Raw genomic sequence first — 13,503 nt, forward strand, 5'->3', positions numbered from 1 at the left:
ACTTTGGTTGCGGCATGGCCGCCACGTGGCAGTTTGGATCCAACTCTGGTACAGCGCTTACACGTGGCTGTATCGGGTAGGCCTGAACTTTACGGGCAGTTTCCTTATATTGATTGTTGGAGACAGGCCGTAAATGACTCGCCAAAATGGATTCAGACATGCCACGAGGAGCAATGTCGCCTCATGGTGGCTAGGACTTGTTTGTCCACTAGGACTGGTGTTAGGCCCATTTTGGACACGCCCCCTGAGTCCGAGATCCCTTTGCCGCCCCCTTACTTTCCGTTAAGAGGAAGTGACGCAAATGCAGGAAGTCCTGCAACCCTTCCCTCATTGCCCTCATCCACTTCCGCTTCCTCCTCCAGTACAGAATCCACCCCCTCTCGTACTAAATCTCCCCTTCCGGAACCAGAGCCAATCCCAATTAGATCCGAATATCCTGATTTGGCGCCACTTCAGACTTCCGGTCAAGCTTCTTCTAGCTCGGCTCGAAGTGTTTTATTTACTACCTTTTCCCAAAACCAAGCTCCCACATCCTCATATGCCCTATTTCTCCCCGACTGGAACCCATAACTGACGCCCCTCCACGTAGCCCCATACAAACCCGACAACTGACCGGTACCCAACAATTAAAACATTATCAGATGCCTCTTCGTCTGAATCCCGGGTCAGCCTATATCGATGCCGCAGGCCAAATGGCACATGCTGACCCAGTCTTCGTATATGTCCCGTTCACGACAACCGATCTCTTAAATTGGAAGACCCACAATTCCTCGTATACTGAGAAACCACAAGCTATGACTGATCTGTTCACCTCAATAGTACAGACACATAACCCGACATGGGCTGATTGCCAGCAGTTATTAATGACTTTGTTTAACAATGAGGAAAGGACAAGAATTAATCAAGCGGCCATTAAAGCGCTAGAGGATAAAGCCCGTACTTTGAATCAAGCCAATCCATCAGCATGGGCCGCAACACATTATCCCAACACCGATCCCGATTGGAATGTAAATGGTGCTGATATGGTTCAACTCAGAGCCTATAGAGACGCTATAATTGCTGGCATGAAAGCCGGAGGAAAGAAAGCCATTAATATGTCGAAGACAGTTGAGGTGATTCAGAAAAGTGATGAAGCGCCCAGTGTCTTTTATGACCGATTATTGGAGGCATACCGCTTGTATACCCCCTTTAATCCGGAAGACGCAGATAATTCCCGAATGGTGAACTCCGCCTTTGTCAGCCAAGCTTACGGAGATATTAAGCGCAAGCTACATAAGTTAGAAGGGTTTGCAGGTATGTCCATCACCCAACTAATGGAGGTAGCGAATAAGGTGTATATGAATAGGGAAACAGAAAGTAAGAAAGAGGAAGAGCGCAAGATGCGTAAAAAGGCAGATATGCTAGCGGTAGCGATCGCAGGCGTAGATAGACGGGGCCCAGATAGAGGCGATAGTAGATGGAGTAGGGAGCCTTTGAGTAGGAATCAGTGCGCGTATTGCAAGGAAGAAGGGCATTGGAGGAACGAATGTCCACAAAGAGAGCAGTACGAGAGAGACCAACCCAGGGCAGGTTACGGAAACTTTAGAGGCAGAGCGAGAGGTAGAGGAGGCCCCGGAGGGAGTAATGGTAATAGAGGGAGCTATGGGAACAGAGGAAGTGTTAGGGAAGATAGGTATTTCCCAGCAGCGCAAAGGTCCCGCGATAGAGAAGGCAGGGACTTTGTAGGATTGGCTGACACGGTCATGGAGGACTATTGATACCGACCGGGCTCCATCCCCCTTGGTCGAGCGGAGCCTATGGTCGATGTATCAATAGGGGGAAAAAGGAGTGCGTTCATGATCGACACTGGTGCTGAACATTCAGTGGTGACTAATCTAGTTGCTCCTCCATCTGGAAGGACTATTACTGTAATAGGAGCAACTGGAAGAAGTGCTGAAAAACCGGTTCTTAAAAGTCGACTCTGTACATTGGGAGGCCACGTAGTAAAACATCAATTCCTTTATATGCCTGAATGTCCAGTCCAATTGCTGGGACGTGATATGCCATCTAAATTACAAGCGCAGATTACGTTCCTACCAAATGGAACAACATCCTTAAAGTTTAATGGACCTTCAGGTATTATGACATTATCCGTACCAAAGGAAGAAGAGTGGCGACTTTATACAGCGTTGACTAGCCAAAACCCTAAGAGTGATGAGTCCTTATTCAACATACCAGGAGTTTGGGCAGAGAACAACCCACCAGGACTGGCCCGCAATATTCCACCTATTAAAATTGAACTAAAACTTGGGGTTTATCCAGTAAGCCTAAGACAATACCACATCCCGCAGAAGGCTAAGAAGAACATCCAATCTTATCTGGATAAGTTCATACGGTATGGTATCCTAAAATTCTGTACTTCCCCCTGGAACACCCCATTGCTGCCTGTTCAAAAGCCCGGTACAGATGAGTATCGTCCTGTGCAGGACTTGAGAGCAGTCAATGATGCGGTTGTTAGTATACATCCAGTTGTACCCAATCCATATAACCTGCTTGCTTTAATTCCGGGCGGGGCTACTTACTTTACAGTCTTAGACCTCAAAGATGCCTTCTTTTGCCTCCGAATTGCCGCAGAAAGTCAATGTATTTTCGCTTTCCAATGGGAGAACGCTGTAACGGGCTCGAAACGCCAAATGACCTGGACAAGACTGCCCCAAGGGTTTAAAAATTCACCTACCCTATTTGGTTCAGCTCTAAGTCAAGATCTACTGGATTTCGAGTCCATCCCAGGAGAGTGTGTATTGTTACAATATGTAGATGACTTGTTGATAGCAGCAGTTACAAAAGAAATATGTCAGCAAGCAACGCACGATCTACTACACATTCTCTGGAAGGCAGGATACAAGGTGTCTAGAAAGAAGGCTCAGTTGTGTTTGCCAACTGTCAAATATCTGGGATTCCATATCTCTGAAGGTCAAAGAATTATGGGGCCAGAGAGAAAAGAAGCTGTGTGCCAAATACCGATACCCAAGAATAGAAGACAAGTGCGAGAATTCTTGGGGGCAGCAGGCTTCTGTAGGATATGGATTCCAAGCTACGCGATACTGGCAAAACCTCTGTATGCAGCTATCAAAGGTACAGAGCACGACCCCTTCTTATGGACTCAAGAACAGCAAACGGCATTTGAAGATGTGAAGAAGGCTTTGATGAGTGCCCCAGCATTAGGTCTACCTGATCACACACGACCATTCTACCTGTATGTACATGAGCAAAGAAGAATGGCTGTGGGAGTATTGACACAGTACTTGGGATCATGGCAAAGACCTGTTGCCTACATGTCTAAGCAATTGGATGCAGTGGCCAGCGGACTTCCACCTTGTCTAAGAGCCGTAGCTGCAGCCGCCCTGCTAGTAGCTGAAGCCGATAAACTCACTCTGGGTCAAGAACTTTATGTACGAGTCCCACATGCAGTACAGACGTTGTTGGATTACAAAGGAAATCATTGGTTTAGTAACAGCCGTATGACCAAGTATCAAGCAATGTTGTGTGAAAACCCAAGAGTGCATTTAGAGACTGTAAACACCTTAAATCCAGCTACCCTTTTGCCACAACCTACTGAAAGTCAACATGATTGTTTGGAAGTAATGGATGAAGTATTTTCAAGTAGACCAGATCTTCGTGATTTTCCCATCCAGAACCCCGATGTTCAATATTACACCGACGGCAGTAGTTATGTGAAAGAAGGGATCCGCTATGCAGGATATGCAGTAACAACAATAGACAAGGTGATAGAAGCTCGGCCACTGGCGAAAGGAACATCAGCACAAAAGGCAGAATTGATAGCACTGACACGAGCGTTACAATTGGCTGAAGGTTTAAGAGTGAACATCTACACGGACTCCAAATATGCGTTTTTAACCACTCATGCCCACGGAGCTTTGTATAAAGAAAGAGGACTACTGAATTCAGAAGGCAAAGAAATCAAATATGCAGCTGAAATCCTACAACTATTGGAAGCAGTGTGGGAGCTGAAAGAAGTCGGTATTATACATTGTCGAGCGCATCTGAGAGGAGATGGTGATGTAACCAAGGGAAATCGGATGGCAGATAGTGCAGCTAAGCGTGCCGCTGAATCAGGAAGACAGGAATATGTGGGGCATATAGCTGCTCTTATACCAACTCCACTGTCTCAATGGACTCCAGTTTACACAGCTCGAGAAGAGGAGTGGTTAAAGACTGAACCAGGAAAGTATTTGGAGAACAAGTGGTATCAGCTAGAAGATGGAAGAATAGTCATACCAGCATCACTAGCGGTAGAAATTGTCCAAAACTATCACAACGGGACACATTCTGGGAGAGACAGCACAGAAGAATCTCTCAGAAAACATTTCTACATACCAAGATTGTCCAACTTGACTCAGGCCATTGTACGAAGATGTGTAACGTGTGCTAAAAATAATGCAAGACAAGGACCAGTAAAGCCACCAGGAGTCCAGTTTATGGGGGGACTCCCCATGTCCGATTTACAAATAGACTATACAGTGATGCCTAAATCGGGTGGACATCGTTACCTGCTGGTAATTGTGTGCACCTATTCAGGCTGGGTAGAAGCATGTCCTACTCGTACAGAGAAAGCAGGAGAAGTTGTGAGATTCCTGCTACGAGAAATAATACCCCGATATGGACTACCCTGTTTTATAGGATCGGACAATGGTCCAGCTTTTGTTCATCAGTGCCTACAACAACTGACTCATATGCTTGGTATAAAGTGGAGGCTTCATACGGCATATAGACCCCAGAGTTCTGGTAAGGTAGAGAGAATGAATAGAACTATTAAGAATCAGTTGGCTAAAATGTGTCAGGAAACCCAACTTAAGTGGAACGTTCTCTTACCCATAGCTCTATTGCGAATCCGCAGTACCCCTACCAGAAGGATGGGCCTCTCTCCTTTTGAAATCATGTATGGGCGACCACCTCCCGTACTTGGTAACTTAAGGGGGGATTTGAGTCAGTTGGGAGAAGGAATTACCCGGCAGCAGGTTGTAGAGTTGGGTAAGACTATGGAGGAGGTACAGAAATGGGTACAAGATAGATTACCTGTGAATATTTATCCCCCTGTTCATAGTTATCATCCAGGAGACCAAGTGTGGATTAAAGAGTGGAATAATGTACCGTTAGGGCCCAAGTGGAGAGGTCCTTATGTTGTTCTTTTGTCTACCCCTACAGCGATAAAAGTAGCCGAAGTGACTCCGTGGATACATCACTCCAGGGTTAAACCAGCAGCAGTCGATTCTTGGCAAGTTACAGCAGATCCAGAGAATCCCTGCAAGATCCGGTTAAAACGCACTACTCAGTCGGAGTAACGAGGAACTTGTGTGGATTACAAAATTTTATTATTTTAGGGATTTGGTGCGTGAGTGAGAAGGCCATAATAAAGCCTGTCCGCCCACCGACGTATAGTATATAAGCCAGGGAAAGTCTCGAAGGGACTCCTGTGAAGACGAGCAGAACTCCATTCCCTGCAGCCCTTACATCCTGGAAGCTGAGGTGCCTTCGCACGGACGAAGACTGAGGATGACGGCGAAAGATGTGTTCTTGATAATGTTTATTTATGTGTATTTTTATATTCAGGAAGGTAGAGGTACCGACACTCCTAGCTGTGAGGTATGCATTAAGACTACAAGAACAGGTAACCATATTTCCCAAACCCTAATTTGGCATTCACAATACGAGTGTAAAGGAGATGTATCGAGATGTAGATACCTAAATATAGAATATAGTGTGTGCCATTTAGGAGTAGGAGAACCTAAGTGCTTCAGTCCAGAGTATCAACCTCGTACAATTTGGTTGACTCTCAGGAATGGAGATCCTCAGGGGACCCTAATTAACAAGACAGTATTAGAATCCGTACATTCTTCGGGTGTTCTGCTATTTGATGCGTGTAAAGCGATATCAAGTGGTAGAAAGCCGTGGAATGTATGTGGGGATCTTAGATGGGAGAGGACGTATGGGTCTAATGATAAATATATTTGTCCCAGTAGTAAAAATAAATATGTGAGTCCTAGATGCCCAAATAGAGATTATAACTTTTGCCCATATTGGTCTTGTGTGGGGTGGGCAACTTGGGGACAGACAGTAGACAAAGACATGATAGTGACTAAGTTGCCTACCAGCCCATATTGTAAGTCTATGGAATGCAATCCAGTCCATATACTTATAAATAATCCTGACAAGTTCTTAGACAAGTATGGCAATTTATTTGGGTTTCAAATATACGGGACGGGTTTAGATCCTGGGACAGTATTGTTTATAGGGATAGAGACTGATACGGTATCCTCCCAAACTCATCAAGTATACCATTCCTTTTATGAAGAGATGAGTATAGATAATAAGATCCCCCATAATGCTAAAAACCTGTTCATTGATTTAGCCGAAAGTATTGCCGGTAGTCTTAATGTTACCAACTGCTATGTGTGTGGAGGTACTAACATGGGAGACCAATGGCCTTGGGAAGCAAAGGAGGTAATGTCCGGTTCTGAGGCAGTTGACCAATTAATATCTACACAAGCCGATTATCATATGAGTGTTAGAGGTAAATCTGAGTGGAGATTAAAGACCTCCATCATAGGTTATGTTTGCATAGCAAGGAAAGGAATAATGTATAATACTTCTGTAGGAGAATTAACTTGTCTAGGGCAAAAAGCTTATGATGATGATACAAAGAATACAACTTGGTGGTCGGCTTCAAATGTCTCAGAACCATCTAACCCGTTTGCTAGATACGCCAATTTAAAGGATGTGTGGTTTGATCTATCCATCACATCTACCTGGAGAGCCCCAGCAAATTTGTACTGGATCTGTGGTAAGAGAGCCTATTCGGAGTTGCCACAGGACTGGGAAGGGGCATGTGTGTTGGGTATGCTCAAACCATCCTTCTTCTTGTTACCTATTGAAACAGGTGAGACTTTAGGTGTTAAAGTATATGATGTGAATCATAGGAAGAAAAGGGGACCCATAGAGATAGGCGCCTGGGAAGATAATGAATGGCCTCCCCAGCATATTATAGATTATTATGGGCCAGCCACGTGGGCAGAGGATGGTACTTTTGGTTATAGAACCCCTATTTATATGCTCAACCGTATTATAAGATTACAGGCGGTGGTTGAGATTATTACTAACGAGACATCACAAGCGCTCAATCTTCTAGCGAAGCATAATACCAGGATGAGGACAGCAGTCTACCAAAATAGATTAGCCTTGGATTACCTTTTGGCAGTAGAGGGAGGTGTATGTGGGAAGTTTAACCTGAGCAATTGCTGCCTTCAAATAGATGACGAAGGGCAAGCAATAGCTGAGCTTACTAGCCATATGGTTAAACTAGCGCATGTGCCTACTCAGGTATGGAAAGGGTATAATCCAAGTAGTTGGTTTGGTAGCTGGTATGAGTGGTTTGGAGGGCTTAAGGCAGTGGGTAGGTGGAGTCCTACTGATTTTAATGTTGTGTCTACTCCTGCCGTGTCTTATACCCTTAGTAGTTAGGTCTGTGCAAAGCCTGATAGAAAATATAGCAGAGAGGAAGGCTGCTGCACAGATAATGGCAATTTATAAATATGAGGCTCTAGATCAGGGAGAACCAATGCAGGAAGATGAGTGTTGAAGATTCACGTCATAAGTTAAGTCTGGTCTAGTTCAGGGTAACTTGCGGTGTATGCAAACCAAGGTTAAGTGATGCCTCAAGTAATTGTGAAATATCAAGAGGCATCAAAGGGGGGAATGTGGTGGAATCTCGGTAAAAATAAATTTAGTAGGCCGAGATTACCACGTGGCATGTGTACGTGCATATGCTGACGTATCGATCAGTTGGTTGCACGAGGCAAGATACGATCAGTAGTGTACGGAGCATGTGCAAGAATACAGGATGTAGTATTCCCCTCCTCCACTGTGCTGGACAAGCCATGCGGTCAAGCAGGAAGTTAATTCTTATTTGTATTGATTGGTCAAGAGAATGTGTGGGTGGAGCTTAATATGGGAGGAGTTATGTGCCTATATAAGGAGCCTACACTATTGTCCGGGGCTCAGAACTTGTGGTATTTTGGTGACGTTAGTCCCTCTGAGTCCCGATCGGTGATCCAATAAAGAATCTCTTCCTTCCTGAAGAAACCTGTGTCCATCTCTCTGTGCTTCGCTTCCGTCAGTTTCTCCGGTATCAATATCCCCGAACGAGAAATAAAGTACAAGATTGTCGTTTTGTCCTTAGTTTATGTGCCCACCTTTGCATGCACACCTCATGCACACAAAGTAACTACATCCCAAAAACTCTTATACGGTTACTCCAACTAAAAACCAGTGTTTTCTAGAGTAACTTTTGTTGCGGTGATCCACCTACTCCAAACTTAAGTAAATTAAATAAATAAGGACTAAAACTTACCAATGTTCCAGCACCGAAGCCAAATTATCCCTGAAGCTACGTTATTCCCCTTGCCAGAGTGGAATGGAGGTCAGGCTAATGAGAGGACAGAGGTTGTATGGAGGCAGGTCATGCTGGTGTCAGGTGCCAATTTTGCACAGAATTAACATTATTGATGCCCAATGACACGGGTGAAGCTCCACCATCCAGCAGTAGAAGGGTTAATCTCTGTGTATGCAGTGTTTTCAAGTGAAAAGCTGCATATACAGACTACAGGCACCATGACTACTTCAAATAAAAAAAAAGTGGTCATGGTGCTTGAAGCTACCCTTTAAAAGGTCTATTGACTAACAAGGATATTTACTGAGGTTGGAATTGAATTTCAAATTAAGGCTAAAATTGTGGAAAAATTATCCAAGTCAGCTATGCTTCTATTTGAGCTACATCGGTCTAAAATGTGAAATTCACTTTTATTTCCTGACGATTCTCAGGTTATTAAATAACCCTGAATATGTTTAAAGTCAGCCATGTGGCAATTCAGCTGTCTCAACACAAAGTTCGCTATGCTGAAACTACTTTACTATTCACAGTAGCAAATTCAGCTACTTTAGCATATGACGCACTTTTATTTGGCCGCCATTTGGTTACAATTCTCCACTAGTGGACTCACAAGCAAAATCAGTACAGAACTTTCATAAAACATGCATAATGACATATAATGTGCATAAAGGAATTAAACACTTATTAGCTACTTGTATATGCTTCACTAAGACATACTTTCATTACAAATGTGGTAATTTCTCTGTAATAGTTTCAAAACAAATAGGCAACAAATTTACATAAGGACGCATTGCTGTGTTTTACCCTAATTCGTCTGCTAACATTATTTAGCTCAAAACTAGAAAAGAACTGTATAGTAATTGTTAATAAATCAATACGCAATTAAGCTCAAATAAAAACATACAATATGCTTGACGGAAGCATCCACACAGGAAAAGTGTTACAGGGCGTAAATCAATTAAATGAATGCTAAGGGTGATTGAATGTTCTAATTACACAGATCAATTGTTTGCATTTTTGACCTGTTTTAATAAAGCAATACGGAAGTATTTATTCAAGCCCAGCAGTTTTCCTATGGTGTATTAGCTCATGACTCCAAGGCTCACTGTTGGATGAATGAAAAGATTAGTGCTGTGTAAGAATTAACAGGAAAGACAGAGATTGAAACCCTCCAGTCTGCTATGTCAGAGCTTACCCTTTGCAGGCAGCAGGATTCAGGAAAACAGTCGCTTTCTTCACAGCTATACTGGGGTGAATCAGCTCGTCTCCAAACACCTTACGGAGAAAAGATTTTGCATAGAGTAACATATGAGCGAATTTAAATTTAATTTAAATTAGTAAATTGGAAGATAACTGGAGTGCATTAATTACAAACCAGATCTGAAATACACAATGAAATATATACACAAAATAAAAAACAAGCAAACATCATGATATTTTTATACGTTTAATAAAAGTTCCTCTGTTGATACACAAAACAACATATACCCGTTTTACATTTCTTATACATTGCCCTTATTATGATTAGCCAATAAGTACTTGGGACTAAAATAGAATCCGACTACTTTAAACACTCTCCAAACACCATATTCACAGCGATTTATTGTAGTGATTATGGTACTAAAAAGCTATGCAGCCACTCCATTTGTTTCTCAATTAATTTCAAGCCTCCAATTTATCCATCTAAAGACATGCACATATAAAGGAGAAGTAGACTTGTCACATTACAATGTTGCAAGCAGAGTCAGTCTTTGGGTGCAGGGGGATCCTCCAAGTTTTGAATACAGTTTGACAAAAACTGAAGAGAGGGTACCCACTAAGGAAAAGGGAGCTGCCAGATCATTACGAAAATGCTAAAATCAGGCATCAATCAGTCCACTGTTATTCTTTTAAAAACTTTATTCCAACATAAACTCAGGGCTCGAGTCCTGCAGGAACGCGTGGGAACGGCGTTCCTGCACTTTTTCCACAGCAGCCGTTCCCATTACTAGTCCTGCAGGACCCAGGGCTGACACAAGCGGCTGCCAGAGCAGGGGGAGCACAAATCCGAATCCCCTGCCTCTGACTGGGGACTCGGATTTTTAAACTCACCTCTCCCCCTGCAGTCAGTGGAGTCGTCCGGCCTCTCCTGATGATGTCAGTGGGAGGGGGCGTGACTTTCTCTGCTCTTCTCACAGGACCGCTGGGGAGCAGAGGAAGTCACGCCCCCTCCTCCTGACATCATCAGGAGAGGCCGGCTTACTCCACTGACTGCAGGCTGCAGGTTCCAGATCCTGTCCCACCCCTCCTGGCCCAAGGTAAGCCTCAGGGAGGGGGGAGGGGGGAAGGCACTTTAGTTTTTTTTTGTTTGTTTTTAATCCCTTTCCTGAGTCCCTGTCCATCTCCCCAGTCCCTGTCCCCCTCCCCAGTCCCTGTCCATCTCCCCAGTCCCTGTCCCCCTCCCCAGTCTCTGTCCCCCTCACCAGTCTCTGTCCCCCTCACCAGTCCCTGTCCCTCTCCCCAGTCTCTGTCCCTCTCCCCAGTCTCTGTCCCTCTCCCCAGTCTCTGTCCCCCTCCCCAGTCCCTGTCCCCCTCCCCAGTCCCTGTCCCCCTCCCCAGTCTCTGTCCCCCTCCCCAGTCCCTGTCCCCATCCCCAGTCCCTGCCCCCCTCCTCAGTCCCTGCCCCCCTCCTCAGTCCCTGCCCCCCTCCTCAGTCCCTGCCCCCCTCCTCAGTCCCTGCCCCCCTCCTCAGTCCCTGCCCCCCTCCTCAGTCCCTGCCCCCCTCCTTAGTCCCTGTCCCCCTCCTCAGTTCCTGTCCCCCTCCTTAGTCCCTTTCCCCAGTCCCTGTCCCCCTCCTCAGTCCCTGACCCCCTATTTAAGGCCCTGTCCCCCCTCCTCAGTTCCTGTCCCCCTCCTTAGTCCCTTTCCCCAGTCCCTGTCCCCCTCCTCAAGCCCTATCCCCCTCCTCAGTCCCTGTCCCCCTCCTCAGTCCCTGCCCCCCTATTTAAGGCCCTGCCCCCCCTCCTCAGTCCCTGTCCCCCTCCCCAGTCCCTGTCCCCCTCCCCAGTCCCTGTCCCCCTCCCCAGTCCCTGTCCCCCTCCCCAGTCCCTGTCCCCCTCCCCAGTCCCTGTCCCCCTCCCCAGTCCCTGTCCCCCTATTTAAGGCCTTGTCCCCCTCCTCAGTCCCTGTCCCTGTCCCCTCCTCAGGTCCTGTCCCCCTCCTCAGTCCCTGTCCCCCTCCTCAGTCCCTGTCCCCCTCCTCAGTCCCTGTCCCCCTCCTCAGTCCCTGTCCCCCTCCTCAGTCCCTGTCCCCCTCCTCAGTCCCTGTCTCCCTCCTCAGTCCCTGTCTCCCTCCTCAGTCCCTGTCTCCCTCCTCAGTCCCTGTCTCCCTCCTCAGTCCCTGTCTCCCTCCTCAGGCCCTGTCTCCCTCCTCAGGCCCTGTCTCCCTCCTCAGGCCCTGTCTCCCTCCTCAGGCCCTGTCTCCCTCCTCAGGCCCTGTCTCCCTCCTCAGGCCCTGTCTCCCTCCTCAGGCCCTGTCTCCCTCCTCAGGCCCTGTCTCCCTCCTCAGGCCCTGTCTCCCTCCTCAGGCCCTGTCTCCCTCCTCAGGCCCTTGTCCCTGTCCCCCTCCTCAGTCCCTGTCCCCCTCCTCAGTCCCTGTCCCCCTCCTCAGTCCCTGTCCCCCTCCTCAGTCCCTGTCCCCCTCCTCAGTCCCTGTCCCCCTCCTCAGTCCCTGTCTCCCTCCTCAGTCCCTGTCTCCCTCCTCAGTCCCTGTCTCCCTCCTCAGTCCCTGTCTCCCTCCTCAGTCCCTGTCTCCCTCCTCAGTCCCTGTCTCCCTCCTCAGTCCCTGTCTCCCTCCTCAGGCCCTTTCCCCAGTCCCTGTCCCCCTCCCCAGTCCCTGTCCCCCTCCTCAGTCCCTGTCCCCCTATTTAAGAACCTGTCCCGTTACTCAGTGCCTGCCCCCCTCCTCAGTGCCTGCCCCCCTCCTCAGTGCCTGCCCCCCTCCTCAGTCCCTGCCCCCCTCCTCAGTCCCTGCCCCCCTCCTCAGTCCCTGCCCCCCTCCTCAGTCCCTGCCCCCCTCCTCAGTCCCTGCCCCCCTCCTCAGTCCCTGCCCCCCTCCTCAGTCCCTGCCCCCCTCCTCAGTCCCTGCCCCCCTCCTCAGTCCCTGCCCCCCTCCTCAGTCCCTGTCCCTCTCCTCAGTCCCTGTCCCTCTCCTCAGTCCCTGTCCCTCTCCTCAGTCCCTGTCCCTCTCCTCAGTCCCTGCCCCCCTCCTCAAGTCCTGTCCCCTTACTCAGTCCCTGTCCCCCTCCTCAGTCCCTGTCCCCCTATTTAAGGCCCTGTCCCGTTACTCAGTTCCTGTCTCCCTCCTCAGTCCCTGCCCCCCTCCTCAGTGCCTGTCTCCCTCCTCAGTGCCTGTCTCCCTCCTCAGTGCCTGTCTCCCTCCTCAGTGCCTGTCTCCCTCCTCAGTGCCTGTCTCCCTCCTCAGTGCCTGCCCCCCTCCTCAGTGCCTGCCCCCCTCCTCAGTGCCTGCCCCCCTCCTCAGTGCCTGCCCCCCTCCTCAGTGCAGCCCCCCTCCTCAGTCCCTGCCCCCCTCCTCAAGCCCTGTCTTCTTACTCAGGCCCTGTTCCCCTCCTCAGCCCCTGCTCCCTTCATCAGCCCCTGCTCCCTTCATCAGCCCCTGCTCCCTTCATCAGCCCCTGCTCCCTTCATCAGCCCCTGTCCTCTTCCTTAGCCCATGCCCCCTTCCTCAGCCCATGCCCCCCCTCCTCCTAAGCTCCTGTCCCTCTTCCTCAGCCCTGACACCTTACTCAGCCCATGGCCCCTTCCTCAACCCATGTCCCCCCCCCCCCTCCTAAGCTCCTGTCCCTTTTTCACAGCACTGTCAACTTACTTAGCCCCTGTCCCCCTCCTCAGCCCCTGTCCACCTTACTCAGCCCCTGTCCACCTTACTCAGCCCAGTGCTCTTACTCAGCCCCTGCATACGAGCACCAGCCCCTGTCCCTCTTCCTCAGCCCCTGTCCCTCTTCCTCAGCCCCTGTCCCTCTTCCTCAGCCCCTGTCCCTCTTCCTCAGCCCCTGTCCC

The 13,503-nt window shown here is 48.3% G+C and overlaps 1 protein-coding gene across 1 annotated transcript in view; it reads right to left on the minus strand.

The window, feature by feature from the left end:
* Positions 1-13,503, minus strand: part of AGK (acylglycerol kinase) — a 77,247-nt gene that overhangs the window by 38,288 nt on the left and 25,456 nt on the right. The window contains exon 4 of the mRNA XM_063447586.1: positions 9,642-9,721. Coding sequence (XP_063303656.1) covers positions 9,642-9,721 — 80 coding nt within the window. The remainder of the gene's footprint in view (positions 1-9,641; positions 9,722-13,503) is intronic.

The sequence above is a fragment of the Pelobates fuscus genome, chromosome 3, assembly GCF_036172605.1.
Source record: "Pelobates fuscus isolate aPelFus1 chromosome 3, aPelFus1.pri, whole genome shotgun sequence".
Taxonomy (NCBI): Eukaryota; Metazoa; Chordata; class Amphibia; order Anura; family Pelobatidae; genus Pelobates; species Pelobates fuscus.